Consider the following 25,494-nt stretch of genomic DNA (forward strand, 5'->3'; position numbering starts at 1 on the left):
CCATTTTGTACACATCAGTGTATACATGTCAATCCCAATCTCCCAATTCATCACACCACCTCCTCCCACCCCCACCACTTTCCCCCCTTGGTGTCCATACGTTTGTTCTCTACATCTGTGTCTCAATTTCTGCTCTGCAAACCGGTTCATCTGTACCATTTTCTAGGTTCCACATATATGCGTTAATATACAATATTTGTTTTTCTCTATCTGACTTGTTTCATTGTGTATGACAGTCTCTAGATGTGTCCACGTCTCTACAAATGACGCAATTTCGTTCCTTTATGTGGCTGAGTAATATTCCATTGTATATATGTACAACATCTTTATCCATTCATCTTTCAATGGGCATTTAGGTTGTGTCCATGATCCGGCTATTGTAAATAGTGCTGCAGTGAACATTGGGGTGTATGTGTCTTTTTGAATTATGGTTTTCTCTGGGTATATGCCCAGTAGTGGGGTTGCTGGGTCATATGGTAATGCTATTTTTAGTTTTTTAAGGAACCTCCATACCGTTCTCCATAGTAGTTGTATCAATTTACATTCCCACCAACAGTGCAAGAGGGATCCCTTTCTCAACACCCTCTCCAGCATTTGTTGTTTGTAGATTTTCTGATGATACCCATTCTAACCAGTGTGAGGTGATACCTCATTGTAGTTTTGATTTGCATTTCTCTATTAGTGATGTTGTAAAACTTTTCATGTGCTTCTTGGCCATCTGTATGTCTTCTTTGGAGAAATGTCTATTTAGGTCTTCTGCCCATTTTTGATTGGGTTGTTTTTTTAATATTGAGCTGGATGAGCTGTTTATATATTTTGGAGATTAATCCTTTGTCCGTTGATGCATTTGCAAATATTTTCTCCCATTCCGAGGGTTGTCTTTTCGTCTTGTTTATGGTTTCCTTTGCTGTGCGAAAGCTTTGAATTTTCACTAGGTCCCATTTGTTTACTTTTGTTTTTATTTCCATTACTCTAGGAGGTGGATCAAAAAAGACCTTGCTGTGATTTATGTCAAAGAGTGTTCTTCCTATGTTTTCCTCTAAGAGTTTTATAGTGCCCGGTCTTACATTTAGGTCTCTTATCAGTTTTGAGTTTATTTTTGTGTATGGTGTTAGGGAGTGTTCTAATTTCATTCTTTTACATGGAGCTGTCCAGTTTTCCCAGCACCACTTGTTTAAGAGACTGTCTTTTCTCCATTGTATATCCTTGCCTCCTTTGTCATAGATTAGTTGACCATAGGTGTGTGGGTTTATCTCTGGGCTTTCTATTCTGTTCCATTGATCTATATTTCTGTTTTTGTGTCAGTACCATATTGTCTTGATGACTGTAACTTTGTAGTATAGTCTGAAGTCAGGGAGTCTGATTCCTCCAGCTCCGTTTGTTTCCCTCAAGACTGCTTTGGCTATTTGGGGTCTTTTGTGTCTCCATACAAATTTTAAGATTTTTTGTTTTAGTTCTGTAGAAAAAATGCCATTGGTAATTTGATAGGGATTGCATTGAATGTGTAGATTGCTTTGCGTAGTATAGTCATTTTCACAATATTGATTCTTCCAACCAAGAACATGGGCTCTCTCTCCATCTGTTGGTATCATCTTTAATTTCTTTCATCAGTGTCTTATAGTTTTCTGCATAAAGGTCTTTTGTCTCCCTAGGTAGGTTTATTCCTAGGTATTTTATTCTTTTTGTTGCAGTGGTAAATGGGAGTGTTTCCTTAATTTCTCTTTCAGATTTTTCATCATTAGTGTACAGGAATGCAGGAGATTTCTGTGCATTAATTTTGTATCCTGCAACTTTACCAAATTCATTGATTAGCTCTAATAGTTTTCTGGTGGCATCTTTAGGATCCTCTATGTATAGTATCATATCATCTGCAAACAGTGAGAGTTTTACGTCTTTCCCAATTTGCATTCCTTTTATTTCTTTTTGTACTCTGGTTGCCGTGGCTAGGACTTCCAAAACTATGTTGAATAATAGTGGTGAGAGTGGACATCCTTGTCTTGTTCCTGATCTTAGAGGAAATGCTTTCAGTTTTTCACCATTGAGAATGATGTTTGCTGTGGGTTTGTCATATATTGCCTTTATTTTGTTGAGGTAGGTTCCCTCTATGCCCACTTTCTGGAGAGTTTTTATCATAAATGGGTGTTGAATTTTGTCAAAACCTTTTTCGGTATCTATCGATATGATCATATGGGTTTTATTCTTCAATTTGTTAATATGGTGTATCACATTGATTGATTTGCATATTTTGAAGAATCCTTGCATCCCTGGGATAATTCCCACTTCATCATGGTGTATGATCCTTTCAATGTGTTGTTGGATTCTATTTGCTAGTATTTTGTTGAGGATTTTTGCATCTATATTCATCAGTGATATTGGTCTGTAATTTCCTTTTTTTGTGACATCTTTGTCAGGTTTTGGTATCAGGGTGATGGTAGCCTCGTAGGATGGGGTTGGGAGTGTTCCTTCCTCTGCAATTTTTTAGAAGAGTTTGAGAAGAATGGGTGTTAGCTCTTCTCTAAATGTTTCATAGAATTCACCTGTGAAGCCATTTTGTCCTGGACTTTTGTTGGTTAGAAGATTTTTAATCACAGTTTCAGTTTCATTACTTGTGATTGGTCTGTTCATATTTTCTATTTCTTCCTGGTTCAGTCTTGGAAGGTTACACCTTTCTAAGAATTTGTCCATTTCTTCCAGGTTGTCTGTTTTATTGGCATAGAGTTGCTTGTAGTAGTCTCTTAGTATGCTTTGTATTTCTGTGGTGTCTGTTGTAACTTCTCCTTTTTCATTTCTAATTTTATTGATTTGAGTCCTCTCCCTCTTTTTCTTGATGAGTCTGGCTAATGGTTTATCAATTTTGTTTATCTTCTTAATGAACCAGCTTTTACTTTTATTGATCTTTGCTACTGTTTCCTTCATTTCTTTTTCATTTATTTCTGCTCTGATCTTTATGATTACTTTCCTTCTGCTAACTTTGGGTTTTGTTTGTTCTTCTTTCTCTAGTTCCTTTAGGTGTAAGGTTAGATTGTTTATTTAACATTTTTCTTGTTTCTTGAGGTAGGGTTGTATAGCTGTAAACTTCCCTCTCAGAACTGCTTTTGCTGCAGCCATAGGTTTTGGATCATCGTGTTTTTTTTGTCATTTGTCACTCGGTATTTTTTGATTTCCTCTGAGTTCTTCGGTGATCTCTTGGTTATTTAGTAACGTATTGTTTAGCCTCCATGTGTTTGTGTTTTTTACGTTTTTTCCTTGTAATTCATTTCTAATCTTATAGCGTTGTGGTCAGAAAAGATCCTTGATATGATTTCATTTTTCTTAAGTTTACTGTGGCTTGATTTGTGATCCAAGATGTGATCTATCCTGGAGAATGTTCCATGCACAGTTGAGAAGAAAGTGTAATCTGCTGTTTTTGGATGGAATGTCCTATAAACATCAATTAAATTTATTTGGTCTGTTGTGTCATTTAAAGCTTGTGTTTCCTTATTAATTTTTTGTTGGTTCATCTGTCCATTGGTGTAAGTGAGGTGATAAAGTCCCCCGCTATTATTGTGTTACTGTCGATTCCCTCTTTTAGAGCTGTTAGTAATTGCCTTATATATTGAGGTGCTCCTATGTTGGGTGCATGTTTCTTTATAATTGGTATATCTTCCTCTTGGATTGATCCATTGACCATTATGTAGTATCCTTCCTGTCTCTTGTAACATTCTTTATTTTAAAGTCTATTTTATCTGATATGAGTATTGTTACTCCAGCTTTCTTTTGATTTCCATTTGCATGGAATATCTTTTTCCATCCCCTCACTTTCAGTCTGTATGTGTCCCTAGGTCTGAAATGGGTCTCTTGTAGACAGCATATATATGGGTCTTGTATTTGTATCTATTCAGCAAGCCTGTGTCTTTTGGTTGGAGCACTTAATCCATTCACGTTTAAGGTAGTTATTGATATGTATGTTCCTATGACCATTTTCTTAATTGTTTTGGGTTTGTTTTTGTAGGTCCTTTTCTTCTCTTGTGTTTCCCACTTAGAGGAGTTCCTTTAGCATTTGTTGTAGAGCTGGTTTAGTGGTGCTGAATTCTCTTAGCTTTTGCTTGTCTGTAAAGCTTTTGATTTCTCCATCGAATCTGAATGAGATCCTTGCTGGTAGAGTAATCTTGGTGGTTGGTTCTTCCCTTTCATCACTTTAAGTATATCATGCCACTCCCTTCTGGCTTGTAGAGTTTCTGCTGAGAATCAGCTGTTAACCTTATGGTAGTTCCCTTGTATGTTATTTGTTGTTTTTCCCTTGCTGCTTTCAGTAATTTTTCTTTGTCTTTAATTTTTGCCAATTTGATTACTATGTGTCTCAGCATGTTTCTCCTTGGGTTTATCCTGTATGGGACTCTCTGCGCTTCCTGGACTTGGGTGGCTGTTTCCTTTCCCACGTTAGGGAAGTTTTCGACTATAATGTTTCCAAATATTTTCTTGCATCTTTTCTCTCTTTTTCTTCTCCTTCTGGGACCCCTATAATGCGAATGTTGTTGCATTTAATGTTGTCCCAGAGGTCTCTTAGGCTGTCTTCGTTCTTTTTTCTTTATTCTGTTCTGCAGCAGTGAATTCCACCATTCTGTCTTCTAGGTCACTTATCCGTTCTTCTGCCTCAATTATTCTGCTATTCATTCCTTCTAGTGTGTTTTTCATTTCAGTTATGGTATTCTTCATCTCTGTTTGTTTTTTCTTTAATTCTTCTAGATCTTTATTAAACACTTCTTGCATCTTCTCAACCTTTGCCTCCATTCTTTTTCCGATGTCCTGGATCATCTTCACTGTCATTATTTTGAATTCTCTTTCTGGAAGATTGCCTATCTCCGTTTTGTTTAGTTGTTTTTCCAGGGTTTTTTCTTGTTCCATCAACTGGTACATAGCCCTCTGCCTTTTCATCTTGTCTATCTTTCTGTGAATGTGGTTTTTGTTCCACAGGCTGCAGAATTGTATGTAGCTTCCACTTCTTTATTTTTTGTTTTTTTCTCCAGTTTCCATTTACTCTTTAACCTGCTGTAGTATGGCTCCCCTCCTCCATTAAAACCTCTGTCATTGTCACCAAAGATGTAATATATTTCAACCTAGTAGACACTTCCCTTTCCTCATCTCAGAGGTGCTCTCAGCAGATTTGACATGCTTGACCATTCCCTCCTTGAAACACTCTTTTGGCCTCTTGACTCCACGTTTTCCTGGTTTTTCTCCTACTTTACAAAGCAAACCTTCTCAATCTCCTTTTCTAACTTTGCTTCCATATAACTTCTCAACTGCGAAGTTTCTCAGGGCTTGGTCCTGGCGCTTTTTTCTCTCCTTAATTTCTTCCTAAGTAATTTTTTCCATTCGCATGGACTTAGTACCATAGCAGTTATTATTTTCATCCCAGACTCACCTCTGTGCTGCACAGAATTAATCTCCAGTTGGACATCTTACTGACTTCTCAAACTGTCCACAGTTGAACTTCAGCTCTCCCAGCCCTGACTCAGCTCCTCTTTATCTCATGGCTCTGTACTCAGTTGTTCAAGGCAGAACATGGGGAACCATATTTTATTCCTTCTGTTCCTTTACCCTGCCATCACATCCGTTAACAGTGCATACCAAACATGCTTTGTGATTTTTTCCATGTCACTATACCACCTAGCCTGTTATTTACTTAATTATTTTTGTTTAACCAACTTGTCTCATCCCAAGGAATAATAGTAAGTCACCAGTCTGATGTGCTAGTTATAGTCTTTCTAATTAAATATTCATATACTCCAAGTCATGTATACCATCATGTCTGACATGCTTTCAGAAACACATTGCATTAACCTCTAAAATGTATGGTGAATCTTCCATATTTCTCCATCTATACCATCATCACTCACCTGGACAACTGGTGAAGCTACCTAACTAGGTTTCTTGCTTGCATCTTCCCTTCCAACACATTTTCATACATTTAGAAGAGTGATCTTAAAATATAAATTAACTCATGTCACTTTGTAGCTTAAAACCTTTCCAGAAGTTCTTAACACATAAACTCCATTTTCCTAGTCTTGTTCCCCAAGGCTCTGCAAGATCTAGCCCCGATCTCATTTCTTGCCACTTTGCCCACATTCACTTTGGTCAAGCTACAACGGTCATCTCCTGGATCAAAGGACAGAACTCTTTCCCATCTATTTCAGGACCTTTACATACGAATCCCTAATCCCATTCACACCTGCATGTCTAGTTCCTTTTCCTATTTTATGTCTTGATTAAATGTTACCTCCTGAGAAAGGCCATTTCTGACCATGGTAATCAAAGTAACTGAAGCTCATTTTTTACCTTAACCTTGTTTCCTTCTCACTACTTTACCACAGTTATTACTTCAGTGTCCTTTTTTGTTTTGTCTTTGCAGCTGAAATGTAAATTCCATAAGGGCAGGGTCCGTGTCGTCAGTTCCATAATGCTTCCCTATTGTCTGAGACAGTGCATGATATAGTAGTAAATACTGTTGAGTGAATGACTGTCCCCATAAATAGGGGCCTACATCTATTTTATAGAATGCCATTCTGTGGATTGCAGTGTAATTCTTGAACCTAAGTCCCCAAATAAAGGATTGAGCTAGACAAAATAGAAAGAACTGAGAGTGTAGTTAAGGAAATACCAGGCATAGGGAGCAACATTTGTAAGAGCCCCACATCGAGAGAGGGCAATCCCTACAAGTACTGTAGCCAAAATGGTCAAAGATGAACCAGAAAAAGTAAGCAGGGGCCGGATCATGTATAGGCAGTTGTGTAAATCTTGTGAGAAATTTGAACTGCATCCTAAAAGCAATAGAAAGTCATTGAAAAATGTAGATGCAATCAGATTTGCATTTTAGAAGAATCCCTCTGACAGAATTGCAGAAAATAGATTGGAAGTAGGAGGCCTTGTCAGTAAGGTGAATGAAGATGAGAGCCTAAACTAAGGACATAGCCAGAAAAATGGAGAGAAGTGTAAGATTTGAGGGAGGATTGAAGAGATAGAATCAGTCAAACTTCACAGTTACAGTGATTATATTTTATTTGGGGCATTTTAGTAGAATAATAGAGAACATAGGGTGATAATCTCTGATCTATTTGGATTCTAAAATCCAGAAGTCCCTTAACAAAAATATTTACTTATTATTTTTTTTTGCAAAACCTGACCTAAACTGACACAAAGCTACTCTGATCTTTATTTATCCCACTTAGTAGAGTTCCCCAACCAGGGATTGAACCTGGGCCATGGGAGTGAAAGCACCAAGTCCTAACTGCTGAACCGCCAGGGAATTCCCCCCGATTTCTTACTGTATTTGATTGCAGGGTGATATCCCCCTTAACTGGGATAGACATCATGTTAACTTTTCAAAATCACAACATTTGAAAACACATGTGGATCATCTTTACGTTTCGAACAGACTTATTTCACAGTCACATGTATAGCCTTACCGTTACTCAGATGTTAAGGGTGAGGAAGGAGAAGGAGTAAATGTAACTCACTACTGATTTGGAGACTTTACTCATCAGCTGGATATATGAGTCTGGAAGTTGGGGAGAGTGGTCCATGTATAGGTAGTGGTTGAAGCCATAAAAGGCATGACACTGTGTTTACTTCTGTGCTACTTATTATTATTATATAATTATTATTATTTAAATTTTTTTCCTCTTTCCATTACATTGGTAAGTCCCTGAAGACAAAATTTTACAATGTACATCTTTATATGCCCAACACGTAGCATTAATGACTGCCACATACTAGATAACCAGTAAATGTTTGTGGATGAGTTAATAGTTGAATGAATGATATTTTCTTTTCATGTAACCATAAATTTTACTGCTTGAAGAAAGACTAAAGAAATCATCTAATCTGAGCTTTCTTTAGGTCTTTGGTCTATTTTGAATTTATTTTTTGTACGTGCTATGAGGGGTCAGAGTTTGACTTCATTCTTTTGCTTGTGAATATCCACTTAGCCCAGCATCATTTGTTGAAAAGACTGTTCTTTTCCCATCGAATTTTCTTAGCACGCTTATCAAAAATCTACTGACCATAAATGTAAGGATTTATTTCTGGACTGTTCTATCCTGTTGATCTGTATGTCTGTCCTTAGGCCAGTACTACACTCTTGATTGCCATAACATTCTAGTAAGTTTTGAAATCAGGAAATGTGTGAGTTCTTTCTTTACAAATGAAAAAACTAAAGTCACTGAGCCCAAGATAAAATTTTAAAAAATTATAAAAATTAATGGAGTCAGAACCAAACCTCAGGTAACTTGATTCACATCACCTTTCTTTTAAATATCTTTTATTATAAGTCACTACAGATATATACAAAGAGAGAGAGAATACCATAGCAAATACCCATGTATCCACTACTCAGTGTGACTTTTTTCTTAACCAGAAAAGTTAGATGTATTTGAAGATTCCTATGTGCTTCCCTGATCACATTATCTTCCTTACCTCCCCAGTGGTGATCATTGTCCTTAACCTTTTTCCATTCTTTTTTTTTTTTTTTTTTTTTTGTGGTACGCGGGCCTCTCACTGTTGTGGCCTCTCTCGTTGCGGAGCACAGCCTCTGGACGTGCAGGCTCAGCAGCCATGGCTCACGGGCCCAGCCGTTCCGCGGCATGTGGGATCTTCCCGGACCGGGGCACGAACCCATGTTCCCTGCATTGACAGGCGGCCTCTCAACCACTGCGCCACCAGGGAAGCCCCATTGTATTTTTATGTAATTTGATAGCATATATATTTGTATCCACTGATCATATATAATATTGTTTTGCATGTTTTTTTTAGGTAAATAATGTACATACAATTGTATAACTTGCTTTGCTATTCAACATTCTGATTTTGAGGTTCCACATTAATATATGTATCTGTCTCATTTTTTACAACTGCTGCGTAATATTCTATGATATGCCACAATTAATCTGTTTTCTTTGGACAAGCATGTAGGTTGTTTCCAATTTCCAGACTTACCCAAGAAAAAAGCTGCAGAGCACAATCTTGTATGTATCTCCTTATCCATGTGTGCTTGTCTTTCTCTAGAGTCTATATCTAGAATTGGAATTCCTAATTATATTCACATCCTAATGTTTCTTGTTAAATTAATTTCTGAATTGATAGAACTATCTTACACTCAAGATAGAAAGGGATATATAAGAATCCTATCTCTATATCTTGAATAACATTTGATATTATCAGACCTTTTTGCCCTGCTGATGGGTAAATAGTATGTCATTATTGCTTAATTTTCATTGCCCTAATAATGAGGTTGAGCATCTCTTCATGTTTATTGACATCATTGGTTTTGTCTTCCTGAATTGCTTATTGATGATGTTTGACCATTTTTCCTATTGAGTTTGTCTTTTTCTTACTGATTCATAGGAGATTTTTACATATCCTTTGTCTTTTATTTGTGCATAGATATCTTCTCTATATTTGTGCTCTTTTCACTTTGTTTATGATATCTTTTGTTAAATAAGTCTTTAAATTTTTATGTTTTGTGCTCTCTGTGTTTCATTCAATTCAGCAATTATATGTTGAACACCTGCTATGCATCATTCTACCCATTGGGTATATAGCATTGAGCAAAGGAAACAAAGATACCTGCCTTCATGGAGCTTATCATTCTACTTCTAGGGATAGAGAAAGAATAAAAAAATATGTGAGTAAAATATAAAGTATGTCAGAAGCAATAAGTACAATGAAAAATAAAATAGGACAAGGAAATATTAGATAGGCCATGTTGGGATAGGGTGAACTGTGATTTTAGTGGAGTGGTCAAGGCAAGCCTAACTGAGATGACATTTGAGCAATAGCTTCAAGTAGGTGTTTGGGCATAGGGCACAGTAAGTTCTAAGAAAGTAAGGTGGGAGCAAGCCTAACATATTCAAGAAACATCAAAGGGCCAGTGTGGCTCAGAGTAGGTGGTTGAGGGAGGAATGTAGTAGCAGATGAGGTCAGCAAGGTAATGAGGCAAGATCCTTTAGGCTCTTGCAGACCATTATAAGGATTTTTCCTCTTGAGTGAGATGGGAAAACCATTGGATGGGGTTTTGAGTGAAGGAGTGATATAATCTGACTTCAGGCTCACTCTAGTTCCTTTGTTGAAAATAGACTATGGAAGATAGAGGTAGAAACAGAGCATTTTGGCTATTGCAGTAATCCAAAGGAGAAACGATACTGTTACCACCAGCATAGTACAAGGTGAGAAGTGGTCAGATTCTAGATATATCTTGAAAGTAGAATTGACAAGGTTTGCAGATCACTTGATTGTGGCAAGAGAGAAAGACAAAGAAGACTAATACTTTCAAGCATGAGGAGCTTGGAAAGAGTTATTTATGAAAATAGGAAAGATTGCCTACAGAACAGGAGATTTTTGTGGGGAGAGGGAACATGGGGAAGTTGGATGTTCAGTTTTGGACATTTTTTGACATACTTGTTAGACATATAACTTTAGGAGTCCTCTGCACATAAATAGCTTTTAAGGTCATGAGACTGGATGAGATCACCAAAGGAATTAGTGTACACTATAGATAAAGAAGTGGTCCAGAGTATTTTGATGGTAAGAGCCAAGGAGTTGAGTAGGAACTAGCTAAAGACACTGAGAAGGGCCAGTGAGATAGGAGGCAAACAATGAGAATGAGGTGTCCTGGAAGCCAAGTGAAGAAAAGTGTTTTTAGGAGGAAGAGGTGATCAACTGTTTCATAATGCTGATAGGTCAAGTACTGTGAATACCTAGAATTAACATTTGTACTTTGTGATGTAGTGGCTGTCAGTGACCTTTTTTTTTAATGAAGTGATATCTTATTTTTTAAAATTATTTTATATTGGAGTATAGTTCATTAACAGTGTTGTGTTTCAGGTGTACAGCAAAGTGATTCAGTTATACATGTATCTATTCTTTTTCAGATTCTTTTCATACTTAGGTTATTACAGAATATTGAGCAGAGTTCCCTGTACTGTCCTTGTTTGTTATCTATTTTAAATATAGTAGTGTGTATATGTCAATCCCAAACTCCCAATTTATCCCTCCCCCCACCCACCTTTCCCCTTGGTTAGCCATAAGTTTTTCTTTTTTTAAAAAATGTTATTTATTTTTTGGATGCATTGGGTCTTCGTTGCTGCGTGCGGGCTTTTCTCTAGTTGTGGTGAATGGGGGCTACTGTTTGTCGCAGGGCGTGGACTTCTCGTTGCAGTGCATGGGCTTCTCATTGTGGTGGCTTCTCTTACTGCAGAGCACGGGCTCTAGGCATGCGGGCTTCAGTAGTTGCAGCACGTGAGCTCAGTAGTCGCGGCACGCACGCTTCGTAGTTGTGGCGCGTGGGCTCAGTAGTTGTGGCTCATAGGCTGTAGGGCACCTGGGCTTCAGTAGTTGTGGAGCGTGGGCTCTAGAGCTCAGGCTCCATAGTTGTGGCGAACAGGCTTAGTTGCTCCACAGCATGTGGGATCTTCCCAGACCAGGGATCGAACCCATGCCCCCTGCATTGACAGGAAGATTCTTTGTGGCGCCACCAGGGAAGTCCCAAACGATAAGTTTGTTTTCTAAGTCTGTGAGTCTGTTTCAGTTTGGAAATAAGTTCATTTGTATCATTTTTTTTTTTTTAATTTTTTTGCGGTACGCGGGCCTCTCACTGTTGTGGCCTCTCCTGTTGCGGAGCACAGGCTCCGGACGCGCAGGCTCAGCGGCCATGGCCCACGGGCCCAGCCGCTCCGCGGCATGTGGGATCCTCCCGGACCGGGGCACGAACCCGCGTCCCCTGCATCGGCAGGCGGACTCTCAACCACTGCGCCACCAGGGAAGCCCCTTGTATCATTTTTTTAAGATTCCGCATATAAGTGATGTGGTATGATATTTGCCTTTCTCTGTCTGACTTCACTTAGTATGATAATCTCTGGGTCCATCCATGTTGCTACAAATGGCACTATTTCATTCTTTTTAATGGCTGAATAATATTCCAATGTATATATGTACCACATCTTCTTTATCCATTCCTCTGTCGATGGGCATTAAGGTTGCTTCCATTCTTGGCTATTGTAAACAGCACTGCAATGAACATTGGGGTGCATGCATCCTTTCAAACCATGGTTTTCTCCAGATATATGCCCAGGAGTGGGATTGCTTGATCATATGGTAGCTCTATTTTTAGTTTTTTTAAGGAACCTCCATATTGTTCTCCATTGTGGCTGTACCAATTTACATTCCCACCAACAGTGTAGGAGGGTTCCCTTTTCTTCACACCCTCTCCAGCATTTATTGTTTGTAGAATTTTTTTTTTTTTTTTTTTTTTTTTTACGGTACGCAGGCCTCTCACTGTTGTGGCTTCTCCCATTGCGGAGCACAGGCTCCGGACGCACAGGCTCAGCGGCCATGGCTCATGGGCCTAGGCGCTCCGCAGCATGTGGGATCTTCCCAGACTGGGACATGAACCCATGTCCCCTGCATCGGCAGGCGGACTCTCAACCACTGCGCCACTAGGGAAGCCCTGTAGACTTTTGATGATGACCATTCTGACTGGTGTGAGGTGATATCTCATTGTAGTTTTGGTGTGCATTTCTCTAATAATTAGTGATGTTGAGCATCTTTTCATGTGCCTCTTGGCCACCTGTATGTCTTTGGAGAAATGTCTATTTAGGTCTTCTGCCCATTTTTTGATTGGGTTGTTTGTTTTTTTGATATTGAGCCACATGAGCTGTTTGTAAGTTTGGAGATTAATCCCTTGTTGATCGCATCTTTGCAAATATTTTCTCCCATTCTGTGGGTTGTCTTTTCGTTTTGTTTATGGTTTCCTTTGCTGTGCAAAAGCTTTTGAGTTTAATTAGGTCCCATTTGTTTATTTTTGTTTTTATTTCCATTACTCTAGGAGATGGATTGAAAAAGATATTGCTGCGATTTATGTCAAAGGGTGTTCTGCCTATGTTTTCCTCTAAGAGTTTTATAGTATCTGCTGTTACATTTAGGTCTTTAATCCATTTTGAGTTTATTATTATGTATGGTGTTAAAGAATGTTCTAATCTCATTCTTTTACATGTAGCTGTCCAGTTTTCCCAGCACTATTTATTGAAGAGACTGTCTTTTCTCCATTGTGTAGTCTTTCCTCCTTTGTTGTAGATTAGTTCACCATCGGTGCATGGGTTTATCTCTGGGCTTTCTATCCTGTTCCATTGATCTATATTTCTGTTTTTGTGCCAGTACCATACTGTCTTGATTACCGTAGCTCTGCAGTATAATTTGAAGTCAGGAAGCCTGATTCCTCCAGCTCTGTTTTTCTTTCTCAAGATTGCTTTGGCTATTCAGGGTCTTTTGTGTCTCCATACAAATTTTAAAATTATTTCTTCTAGTTCTGTGCAAAATACCGTTGGTAATTTGATAGGGATTGCATTGAATCTGTAGATTGCCTTGGTAGTATAGTCATTTTGACAGTATTGATTCTTACAATCTAAGAACATGGTGTGTCTTTCCATCTGTGTCATCTTCGATTTCTTTCATCAGTGTCCTATAGTTATGTGGTTATAGATCTTTTGTCTCCTTAGGTAGATTTATTCCTATATATTATTTTTGATGCAAGAGTAAATGGGATTGTTTCTTTAATTTCTCTTTCTGATCTTTTGTTGTTACTGCATAGAAATGCAGTAGATTTCTAGGTATTAATTTTGTATCCTGCAACTTTACTGAATTCATTGATGAGCCCTAGTAGTTTTCTGGTAGCTTATTCAGAATTTTCTATGGATAGCATCATGTCATCTGCAACAGTGACAGTTTTACTTCTTCTTTTCTGATTTGGATTCCTTGTATTTCTTTTTCTTCTCTGATTGCCATGCCTAGGACTTCCAAAACTGTGTTGAATGAAAGTGACAAGAGTGGACATCTTTGTCTTGTTCCTGATCTTCGAGGAAATACTTTCAGCTTTTCCCCACTGAGTTTGATATTAGCTATAGTTTTGACATATATGGCCTTTATTATGTTGAAGTATGTTCTCTCTATACCCACTTTCTGGAGACTTATCATCATAAATGGGTGTTGAATTTTGTCAAAAGCTTTTTCTATTGAGATGATCATATGTTTTTTATTCTTTAATTTGTTGATGGTGGTGTGTCATACTGATTGTTTTGTGGATATTGAAAAATCCTTGCATCCCTGGGATAAACCCCACTTTTTCATGGTGTATGATCCTTTTAATATATCGTTGGATTCAGTTTGCAAATATTTTGTTGAAGATTTTAGCATCTATCTTAATCAGTGATACTGGCCTGTAATTTTCTTTTTTTGTGTTATCTTTGTCTGATTTTGGTATTAGGGTGATGGTGGCCTCGTAGAATGAGTTTGGGAGTGTTCCTTCCTCTGCAGTTTTTTGGAAGAGTTTCAGAAGGATAGGTGTTAACTCTTCTCTAAATGTTTGATAGAATTCACCTGTGAAGCCATCTGGTCCTGGACTTTTGTTAGTTGGGAGTTTTTTAATCACAGATTTCAATTTCACTACTTGTGATTGGTCTGTTCATATTTTCCATTCTTCCTGGGTCAGTCTTGGGAGATTGTACCTTTCTAAGAATTTGTCCATTTCTTCTAGGTTGTCCATTTTATTGGCATATAGTTGCTTGTAGTAGTCTCTTATGATCCCTTGTATTTCTGTGGTGTCCATTGTAACTTCTCCTTTTTCATTTCTAATTTTATTGATTTGAGCCCTCTATCTTTTTTTCTTGAGGAGTCTGGTTAAAGGTTTATCAATTTTGTTTATCTTTTCATAGAACTAGCTTTTAGTTTCATTGATCTTTTCTGTTGTTTTCTTTGTCTCTATTTCATTTATTTATTCTCTGATCTTTATGATTTCTTTTACTAACTTTGAGTTTTGTTTGTTCTTCTTTCTCTATTTGCTTTAGGTGTGAGGTTAGGTTGTTTGAGATTTTCTTGTTTCCTGAGGTAAGATTTTATTGCTATCAACTTCTCTCTTAAGACTGCTTTTGTTGCGTCCCATAGGTTTTGGATTGGCATGCTTTTGTTTTTATTTGTCTCTAGGTATTTTTTGATTTCCTCTTTGATTTCTTCAGTGATCCATTAGTTGTTTAGTAGCATATTGTTTAGTCTCCACGTGTTTGTGTTTTTTACAGTTTTTTGTTTTGTTTTGTTTTACAGTTTTCTTTTCCTAGCATTGTAGTTGGAAAAGATTCTTGGTACAATTTCAGTTTTCTTAAATTACCAAGGTTCACTTTGTGGCCCACCGTGTGATCAGTCCTGGAGAGTGTTCCATGGGTACTGGAGAAGAATGTGTATTCTGCTGCTTTTGGATGGAATGCTCTGTAAATATCAATTAAGTTCATCTGGTCTAATGTGTCATTTAAGGCCTGTGTCTCCTTATTGATTTTCTGTCTGGATCATCTGTCCATTGATGAAAGTGGGGTGTTAAAGTCCCCCACTATTGTGTTACTGTTGATTTCCTCTTTTACAGCTGTTAGCAGTTGCCTTATTTATTGAGGTGCTCCTATGTTGGGTGCATGTATATTTATAATTGGTATATCTTTTTCTTGGATTGATCCCTTGATCATTATGTAGTATCCTTCCTTGTCTCTTGTAACATTCTTTATTTTAAAGTCTATTTAGTCTGATATGAGTATTACTACTCCAGCATTCTTTTATTTCCATTTGCATGGGATAGCTTTTTCCATCTCCTCACTTTCAGTCCCTAGATCTGTGTCCCTAGATCTGAAGTGGATCTGAAGTGGATCTCTTGTAGACAGCATATAGATGGGTCTTATTCTTGTATCCATTTAGCCAGTCTTTGTCTTTTGTTGGATCATTTAATCCATTTACATTTAAAGTAATTATCGACATGTATGTTCTTATTGCCATTTTGTTAATTGTTTTGGATTTGTTTTTGTAGGTCTTTTTTCGACCCTTCCTCTTTTGTTCTCTTGTGATTTGATGACTAACTTTACTGTTGTGTTTGGATTCCTTTTTCTTTTTTGTGGTATATCTATTGTAGATTTTCAGTTTGCAGTTACCATGAGGTTTTGATGTAGCAGTCTATATGTAAACTAGATTGTTTTAAGTTGCTGGTCTTTTAATTTCAAATCCATTTCCAATATTCTGCATTTGTACTCTCCTCACGATTGCTGGTTTTGATATCATATTTGTATGTGGATCATTTCCTACCTTTACTGTATGTTTGCCTTTACCAGTGAGCTTTTCCATTCTTAATTTTCTTGTTTCTAGTTGTAACCTTTTCTTTTCCACCTTGAGAAGTTCCTTTAGCATTTGTTGCAAAGCTGGTCTGGTGGTGCCAAATTCTCTTAGCTTTTGCTTGTCTATAAAGCTTTTGATTTCTCCATTGAATCTGAATGAGAGCCTTGCTGATTAGAGCATTCTTGGTTGTAGGTTCTTCCCTTTCATCACTTTAAATATATCCTCCACTCCCTTCTGGCTTGCAGAGTGTCTGCTAAGAAATCAGCTGATAACCTTATGAGAATTCTCTTGTATGTTATTTGTTGCTCTTCCCTGTTGCTTTTATTATTTTTTCTTTGTCTTTATTTTTGTCAGTTTGATTACTATGTGTCTCGGCATGTTCCTCCTTCGGTTTATCTTGCCTGGGACTCTCTGTGCTTCTTGGACTTGAGTGACTGTTTCCTTTCCCACGTTAGGGAAGTTTTCAGCTATTATCTCTTCAGATATTTTCTCAGGTCCCTTCTCTCTGTCTCGTTCTTCTGGGATCCCTATAATGTGAATGTTGGTGCCTTTAATGTTGTCTCAGAGGTCTCTTAGACTGTCCTCATTTCTTTTCATTCTTTTTTCTTTATTCTGTTCCATAGCAGTGATTTCCACCATTCTGTCTTCCAGCTCACTTATCTGTTCTTCTGCCTCAGTTATTCTGCAATTGATTCCTTCAAGTGTATTTTTCATTTCAGTTATTTTATTGTTCATCTCTGTTTGTTTGTTCTTTAGTTCTTCTCTTTGTTAAACATTTCTTGTATATTCTGAGTCTGTGCCTTTTCCAAGATCTTGGATCATCTTTACTATCATTACTCTGAACTCTTTTTCAGGTAGATTGCCTATCTCCACTTCACTTAGATGTTCTTCTGCGGTTTTATCTTGTTCCTTCATTTGGAACATATTCCTCTGCCATGTCATTTTGCCTAACTTTCTGTGATTATGGTTTCTGTTCCACAGGCTACAGGATTGTAGTTCTTCTTGTTTCTGCTGTCTGCCTGCTGGTGGATGAGCCTAAGAGGCTTGTCCAGCCTTCCTGGTGGGAAGGACTAGTTCCTGCCCATTGGTGGGTGGGGCTGGGTCTTGTCCCTCTGGTGGGCAGGGCCATGTCAAGGGGTATGTTTAGCCGGAAGCTCTGTGCTCAGGAACACTTTAAGCAGCCTGTCTGCTGATGTGTTCCTGCCCTGTTGGTTGTTTGACCTGACATATGCCAGCACTGGAGCCTACAGGCTGTTGGGTGGGGCCAGGTCTTGGTGAGAAAATTGCAGCCACCAGTAGGGCTCACGCCAATGAGTACTCCCCAGAACTACTGCTGCCGGTGTCTTTGTCCCCACAGTGAGCCACAGCCACCCCCTGCCTCCACAGAAAACCCTCCAATACCAGCCAGTAGGTCTGGCCCAGGCTCTTTTGAGGTCATTTATTTTTTCCCTTGGTCCTGGTGCACATGAGACTTTGTGTGCACCCTCCAAGAGTGCAGTTTCTGTTTCCCCTAGTCTTGTGGAATTCCTGCTATCAAAACCTGCTGGCCTTCAAAGCCGGATTCTCTGGGAGCTCCTCCTCCCTTTGCCAGACGCCCAGGCTGGTGAGCCTGATGTGGGGCTCAGAACTTTTGCCCCTGTGGGAGAACTTTTGTGGTATGATTATTTTCCAGTTTGTGGGTCATCTACCCGTCGGGTATGGTATTTGATTTATCATGATTGCCCCCCTCCTACTATCTCGTTGTGGCTTCTTTGTCTTTGGATGTAGGATATCTTTTTTTTGGTAGGTTCCAGGAATTTTTTGTCAGTGTTGTTCAGCAGTTAGTTGTGATTTGGGTGTTTTCATAAGAAGAGGTGAGCTCACATCTTTCTACTCTGCCATCTTGTCTCTCCCCCCCATAATATCTCTGGCCATCAGTGACCTTGACAAGAGCAGTCAGTGGAATGAGAAGGGCAAAACTCTTACTGGGCTCAAGGAGACAAATTAGAAGCAGGGAGCATTGGAAACAATTAGTTTCCTTCATTTAACAGTCACTTTTTGAATAAGAAAATAAGCAGCAAATATAACTAGATATTTTAAATGAATATAATTAAGAGCCTTGAAAAGAGTTTCACAGATGATTAGTATGGTTTTGTGTAAAAAAAGAGAGATCATTTATTAAGTCAAGGAAGTTCCTCTATTCCTAATTTAAGGTTTTTATCATTTTTTAAGTGCATTATTTTCTGGTTTTTTCTGCATTAATGGAAATGGACCTAAGATTTATTTCCTTTATTCGTGATTGATGGATTTTTCTAACATTGAACCATCCTTTCATTCTTAAGGTAAATCTTACTTGGTCACATAGGATTTTATTGTTACTATTATTGTTTTTATTTTGTGCTTTTTAAAAATACATTGATTTATGAATTTTAGAGTTTTTTCAATCCATATTTTACAGTAAGATTGGTTTTTAATTGTCTAATGTCACTGTCTAGTTTTAGTGTCAGGGTTATATTAGCGTGATAAATAAGTTGAGTAGTTTTAAATAGTTGGCATTTTTTTTCTTAAATAGTTGACATATGAGATTATCTTTTCCTTGAGGATTAGAGAAAGCTACCTTTGAAAGTATCTGGGTTTTGTGTCTCTTTTAAGAAGGGAACACTTAGTTATCAATTTCTTTGATATTTATTAGCTTATACAGCTTTTCTTTTTTTTTAGTTGGTTTTGGTAATTTATTTTCTTCAATATTATCCATTCTGTCATGTTTTCAAATATATTAGCATAAAGAATGTTATTTTAAGTTTTAATAATCTTTACTATATCTATAATTATGCCATTTTTTTCACTCGTAATGTTTTATCATTTTCTTAATCAGTTTTGCTATACATGTCTTTCTTAGTACTTTTTTTTTTTTTTTTTTTTTTTTTTTGCGATTCACGGGCCTCTCACTGTTGTGGCCTCTCCTGTTGCGGAGCACAGGCTCCGGACGCACAGGCTCAGCAGCCATGGCTCACAGGCCCAGCCGCTCCGCAGCATGTGGGATCCTCCCGGACCGGGGCACGAACCCACGTCCCCTGCATCAGCAGGCGGACTCTTCAACCACTGTGCCACCAGGGAAGCCCCTTAGTACATTTTTTAAAAGAACCAACTTTTTTATTTTGTTGATCTTCTCGTTAGTTACTGTATCAACTTAATTGAAACAAATTAATTTTATTTCCTTTCTTCTAGTTCCTTTAGGTTTACTCTTCTCTTTTTTCTGTCTTAAATTGAAATGTCTCATATTAACATTATTTCAGGAAGACACATAATCTCAGCTTGTCCCATTATTAATGGTGCTAAGCTTGACAATTTCAGTTAAGGTGATAACTGCTAGTTCTCTCCATTGTTAACAGGCCATTATTCCCTTTGCAGTTACTAAGTAGACTTAAGGTAATACTTTGTGCAAATATTTTATTACCTGACATCATTTCATCTAATGAGTTTAATAACCAAGGATGATCTTTACCCTAATCATTTGTTTCACTGGGGGTTGCTAATGATTTTCTATTTCTGTTATTCTTTCTACATTTATTAGGTGGGAGTATTCTGTTAAGAAGAGTTTCCCCCTATTTTTGTACCCTCTTTTTATTTTTTTATTTTAGTTAGGTGTCTGTTTTGTTTTTTGCTTCTTTTTAAATTGTTGTTTTTATTTTTTTCAGTTTATTATAATCAATTACAGTCATTATTGTTTTTGATGCTCAAACTGTCCCAGATGTGGCTAGTAGGAAACCCTTTAAACTGGCCTTTGTGTTCTTTTGACACATCTCCATGAACCTTTGAACACTTCTTGCTTTCTGACACAAATGACCTAAGCCTACTTTTTACTCTCCCTGCCCCAGACTTGGAATGAGCCTTTAATTAATGGCACCATCTTGACTAAAAGCTGCCCACTGTTCTTCTGTTGTGCTATTTTCTGTTTTTAGAGTTCATTATTATTTGCTGTAATAAAGTTTACAGAGACTTTCCTGGCAGTCCAGTGGTTGACTCCATGCCTCCACTGTAGGGGGCACAGGTTTGATCCCTGGTTGGGGAACTAAGATCCTGCATGCCACGTAGTGTAGCCAAAAAATAAATTAATAAAATGTGAAATTTACATATTCCCTTCTCTTGTCTTACGAGTTTCCGTTGTAAAATGGTTTTGTGGTGGGCCACCCAGAAGGTGGGAAGGAATGCTTCTTTTTTCCACTAATTGAGTGATACTGTACATGTAACTTTCTTAAAATTTAAAGCTCTCCTCACCTCAGCTCCTTTAGGTAGTATATTCCCTTAAAACCAATAGACTATTCATGTATTAAGACAGTGTTCCCCAATCTTTTTGGCACCAGGGACCAGTTTTGTGGAAGACAGTTTTTGCATGGACGGGGGATGGGGGGATGGTTCAGGTGCTAATGCTCGCCTGTCGCTCACCTCCGGCTGTGTGGCCCACTTCCTAGCAGGCCACAGACAGGTACCAGTTCGCAGCCCAGAGGTTGGGAACCCCTGCATTAAGATACTTGGCTAAAATGGATAGGTTTAGCTGCATACCCTGATGGTAATGCTAGCTGGCATTGAAATGAAAGCTTAAAACACCCAGTGGGTATTCTTGGCGACAGAACTTAAACCAAAACCAATTTGGAGTACTTTATGATTATTATATAGAATCTCAGTTTCCCTGGAAGTAATTCCTTTTGAGGAATTACTTACAAAACTCTCGAATTCTACTTCCATTTTATTAAGGCAATTAAAAATCCTATTGCTTTCAGGGTTATTTTGGTTCACGTAAGCTCAGTTTATTTGGATTTGTGACACAGAAAAAGGTTAATCAAGAGTGTAAAATAAGTTTAGGAGGATAGATATTGGGCCCAGCCCTGTTGCCTTAGCCTGGCATTGGCCATGGCTCTCAATAAGAATGGGTGTTTAAAAGTGGCAGAGCCGGGCTTCCCTGGTGGCGCAGTGGTTGAGAGTCCGCCTGCCAATGCAGGAGACACGGGTTCGTGCCCCGGTCCGGGAAGATCCCACATGCCGCGGAACGGCTAGGCCCATGAGCCATGGCCACTGAGCCTGCGTGTCCGGAGCCTGTGCTCCGCAACGGGAGAGGCCACAACGGTGAGAGGCCCACGTACCACAGAGCCCAGCTCCTCACCTACAATGTGCTAGGAGCTGCAAGGTAGTAGAAAGAGATACTCTCTTCATAGCCATCCTGACTGTACTTCAAAAGTTCTAATAGGAATTAACAGAATAGATAAGCATCTATCTGGATATGAAAAGGTAGCTTCTACCACTAAGTTCTAGTTTCAAGATAGATTTCTAGCGATCTTTTGATTTGTGCCTTGGTTGATAATAGGAAATTATTGGTATAGATACTTTGCCTCACTAAAGGTTAACACTAGATTTTGTAGAAATACTAAAAAAAAAAAATGAGCCTTTAGAATTTGAATTTCAAATCATTAATCATATTAATTTTATTATTGAAGTAGAGACTGAATGATTTAGACTACTGTAATAGCCATTGTTGGTAATGTGAATCTAGTCCAAATCATAAAGCATCTCAAAAACTCTAAAAAACTTTGTGAATGATTATTTTTTCATTTAATTTGCTTTGGTGATTTTTCTGTTTTATTCTTGTGTTTAATTTTAGACTGTAAACTCCTTGTGATATAAACTGTATTTATAGCTTACATTCTCTACACTGTTGGTAAAGTATCATGGATACCCTTATGCAATAAATATTTACCAGCTGTTGCAGGTCCTAACCAAAGGCTTAGTGCTCTTTCTGGCACAAATCACTACAGTTGTCATCTTTGGCAGAAAGCTAACATTTAAAATCTTGGCTAGAATTATTTTCCTTAAGCAAGGGAAACCTGTGGAGTGTTGAATTATTCAACCCTTTATTTATTTATTTTTCTTCTTTTTGCGGTACGCGGGCCTCTCACTGTTGTGGCCTCTCCCGTTGCGGAGCACAGGCTCCGGACACGCAGGCTCAGCAGCCATGGCTCACGAGCCTAGCACTCCGTGGCATGTGGGATCTTCCCGGACCGAGGCACGAACCCGTGTCCCCTGCATTGGCAGGCGGACTCTCAACCGCTGCGCCACCAGGGAAGCCCCTCAACCCTTTTTTTAATTTGACAACTAAGGTTTTGCCTTATCCAAATTTTAATAATTCATATGATATTTATATGCTCATCAGAGATCAACTTACTTAAGCTGTTAGCTTATTAGATACTCCTAATAAGACACTGAGTGCTTTATTTTAGCTTTCACCTATATCTCTACTTGTTAATTTTCCATTATTTTTCCTTTTTGAAGATGAGTATATATATATTTTTTTAACCTCAAAGAGAAGCTCTGTTTTATAAAGCATTAATTTGCCTTTTGAGCTAATAAACCGTTCTATGCGGAGGATTCCTTATCTCCATGAGAAGAAAAATTATGGCTAATGAAGATATAAAGTACGAAAAACTTTTTGTCATAACTCTTGCTGTGAATAAAATAATAGTGAACATTTATTAATAATGATAATGTCTTCCTCTCCCTTTGACATTTTCCCCTTTTTAGGAGGTATTTCAGTACTTTATAAAACTCAGTAGACTTTTACTTCTCACACCTGGCTATTAAATATGTAAATGTTCATAGGATTTCCTTTACTGCTTTCTCATAATATTTCTGAAGACTTTCCAGCGCTTCTTAGTACTACTGCATCTTAAGGACTTAGCCATTTGAATTAATAGTATAGTCATCAAGTATCCACCTTACTTGTTTACATTTTTAAATGAAAAAGAGGAAATAATGTATTGAGCTTATGAAACATTTAAGATCTGTGAAATGCATATTATTTCATAGGTATAGACCTAACGTTGTAGTACTTGAATGAAAAGGAAATAAGAATTACCTTTAAAAAGCAAAGGTTTTCTCCCTAGTTGAAATATTATGATCATACTGATAAAACTTTTTCCAGGAATTTTTGCCTATTAAACAAGAAAACAAAAAATCCCTCTCAGAAAACATGGATGCATTTGAAAAAGTGAGAACAAAATTAGAAACACAGCCACAAGAAGAATACGAAATCATCAATGCAGAGGTAGGATATCATATCTTTTTTTTTAAATCTGATATTACCAGTCAGGATACAAATAAAATACCTTGTGATTTATAAACATAATCCCCCATCAAAATTACACTGCTTTTGGCCTTTAAAATATGCTGAAAAACTTAAAGAACAAAGAGTAAGCTGAGTATGGTCCTTTAAATAAATTATAAAGATCAAAGCCAAGATGAATTTCCAAGCATATAATGTTAATTCTGGTTTTTGGAAAAAACCAATTCTGTTTTTAAATTTTTTAAATACTCCCAAGGAGAAGTTCAAATGAAACTAACTCATAATGTTTTATTACTTGAAAATTATTTGATTGTTCTATCTGTACTTTTTTTAATAAAAGAAAATTCACTTTAAATAGTACAATACCATGAAATCCAAGTATTTGCTTGACTGTTTTGTGTTCGCCACAGTCATAAATATTCAGTTGAAACAGATTGAACATGCATGTTGAAAATTTTTCAGTAAGATTGGAAAACAGAACCACAGCTTATGAATGAAAATTACATACGTACTAAAATGGAAATAGCAATAGGTTAAGGATGAGGAATTCCAGATTCAGATTATGCCACTAACTAGCAAGTAGTAATTGTCTTAAGTTACCTGAAATCGTATCAATCAGTTGCATTTAATATGTAGGAATTAGACAAGAGCATGATTCATATATTGGTAATAGTCTTTCAATCTTAAATTGTCTCTATCTGTCACCCTCACAGAGGGTGAGATGCTTTGTGTAAAATCAGATCAAACCGTGGACAATTGGCAGTGACAGCATATTTTAAAGGAAAGACTCTCAGAAAGTAATTGACTGGGTTTTCAGACTAGTCTAAGTCACAGTTTCCACATCTGCATCATTTTGGATTATCTTAAAGATGCCACTTGATCTCTGTTGTCAGATGTTCCAGAAGTAAAGCTAAAGTGGTTTGTACAGTCATAACTGACGTAGGTTTCGTTAATGCCTTCTCTTTGTTGCCTCTTACATTTATGTATTAGAAACTCCTCCAGTGATTGATTGTAAACATATGAAAACCATATTTTAATCACTATATTGTAAAAAGTGATTCATTTTATATTTTTTATATGTTCATTCATAGACTGCAACACGTTTGCTTATAAAAGATCTCATTTCTTCATTTTGACTAGTCAGATCACTGAACAATTACTTAAATTGGTTTTAAATTATTGAATAAATTGTAATTAAATAAACCATTTGTTTCTTTTCATTGTCAGATTAAACATGGTGGTTTTGTTTATTATCAAGAGGGCTGCTGTTTGGTTCGTTCCAAAGATGAAGAAGGTACAAAACAGTTTTTCCTTTTAAGAAATATCTGATTTTTCAGGTTTCACATTTTTCATTGGAAATTTGGTATTGATTTTTCAAAGGTATAGAAAATATCTGTTTTCAATTTCTGATTTTTTTCTCTTTTTTTAAATGAGTAGTTTTTTAATTTCTGGGTTTACCTAAGATATAATTAACAGCTACATTCAAAAGCTCTGGCAGAGAGAATGGAGGTGGGAACCAGCATTTTTTGAGCATCTACCAAATCCTGGATACTGTGCTAGGCACTATATAGACTATTCAGGGTCACTTAACGTTTTCTTACTTTTCTAGGTTCTATATGGTCTACAAATATTAGACTATAACTATCAAGTAACATCACGTAGGTTGATGCATTGAATAATATTGAATAACGTAGGGTAGTATTAAATACTAATGCCATTTTCTGTACACATCAAACTGCTGTCAGTGTTCAAAGATGCCAAAACGTAGCCTCTTACAGAAGCGGGATGCTAGTTTAAAACATTGAAATACCATTTAAAATTTTTTGAAGTATATTTTGTGGAATTATCTCCTTTATCCTTTTCTTTATGCAGCAGACAATGATAATTATGAAGTTTTGTTCAATTTGGAGGAACTTAAATTAGAGCAACCCTTCATTGATTGTATCAGAGTTGCTCCTGATGAAAAATATGTAGCTGCCAAGATAAGAACTGAAGATTCTGAAGCATCTACCTGTGTAGTTGTGAAGCTCGGTGATCAACCTGTAATGGAAGCTTCTTTCCCAAATGTGTCCAGTTTTGGTAAGCCACCAACCAAAACAGTCTTCTACATTGAAAAGGCAACAGTAAAGAGGATTGTCCACACTTTGCAAACATTTTTACTTGCTCACGTGAGTGAATGAGAGGATGAATGCCTGACCTGTTTATCCCTGTGGACTCCATACCTTCCTCTG

General features: G+C 37.4%; 1 protein-coding gene across 7 annotated transcripts in view; it reads left to right on the top strand.

Moving 5' to 3' along the window:
- Positions 1-25,494, top strand: part of PREPL (prolyl endopeptidase like) — a 56,646-nt gene that overhangs the window by 5,185 nt on the left and 25,967 nt on the right. For 5 of the 7 annotated variants that reach the window (XR_012325712.1, XM_033838622.2, XM_033838619.2 and 2 more), the window contains 3 exons: positions 23,123-23,245; positions 24,491-24,557; positions 25,136-25,342. Coding sequence is in view for 6 of the 7 variants with exons in the window: in XM_033838619.2 (XP_033694510.1) it covers positions 23,123-23,245; positions 24,491-24,557; positions 25,136-25,342 (397 nt within the window). In the remaining variant the exon portion in view is untranslated. Of the gene's footprint in view, positions 1-9,639; positions 9,659-23,122; positions 23,246-24,490; positions 24,558-25,135; positions 25,343-25,494 lie in introns of those variants that run through there. The other 2 variants (XM_073791391.1, XM_073791388.1) reach the window with 2 other exon arrangements.

Source organism: Tursiops truncatus, chromosome 14, assembly GCF_011762595.2.
Source record: "Tursiops truncatus isolate mTurTru1 chromosome 14, mTurTru1.mat.Y, whole genome shotgun sequence".
NCBI lineage: Eukaryota > Metazoa > Chordata > Mammalia > Artiodactyla > Delphinidae > Tursiops > Tursiops truncatus.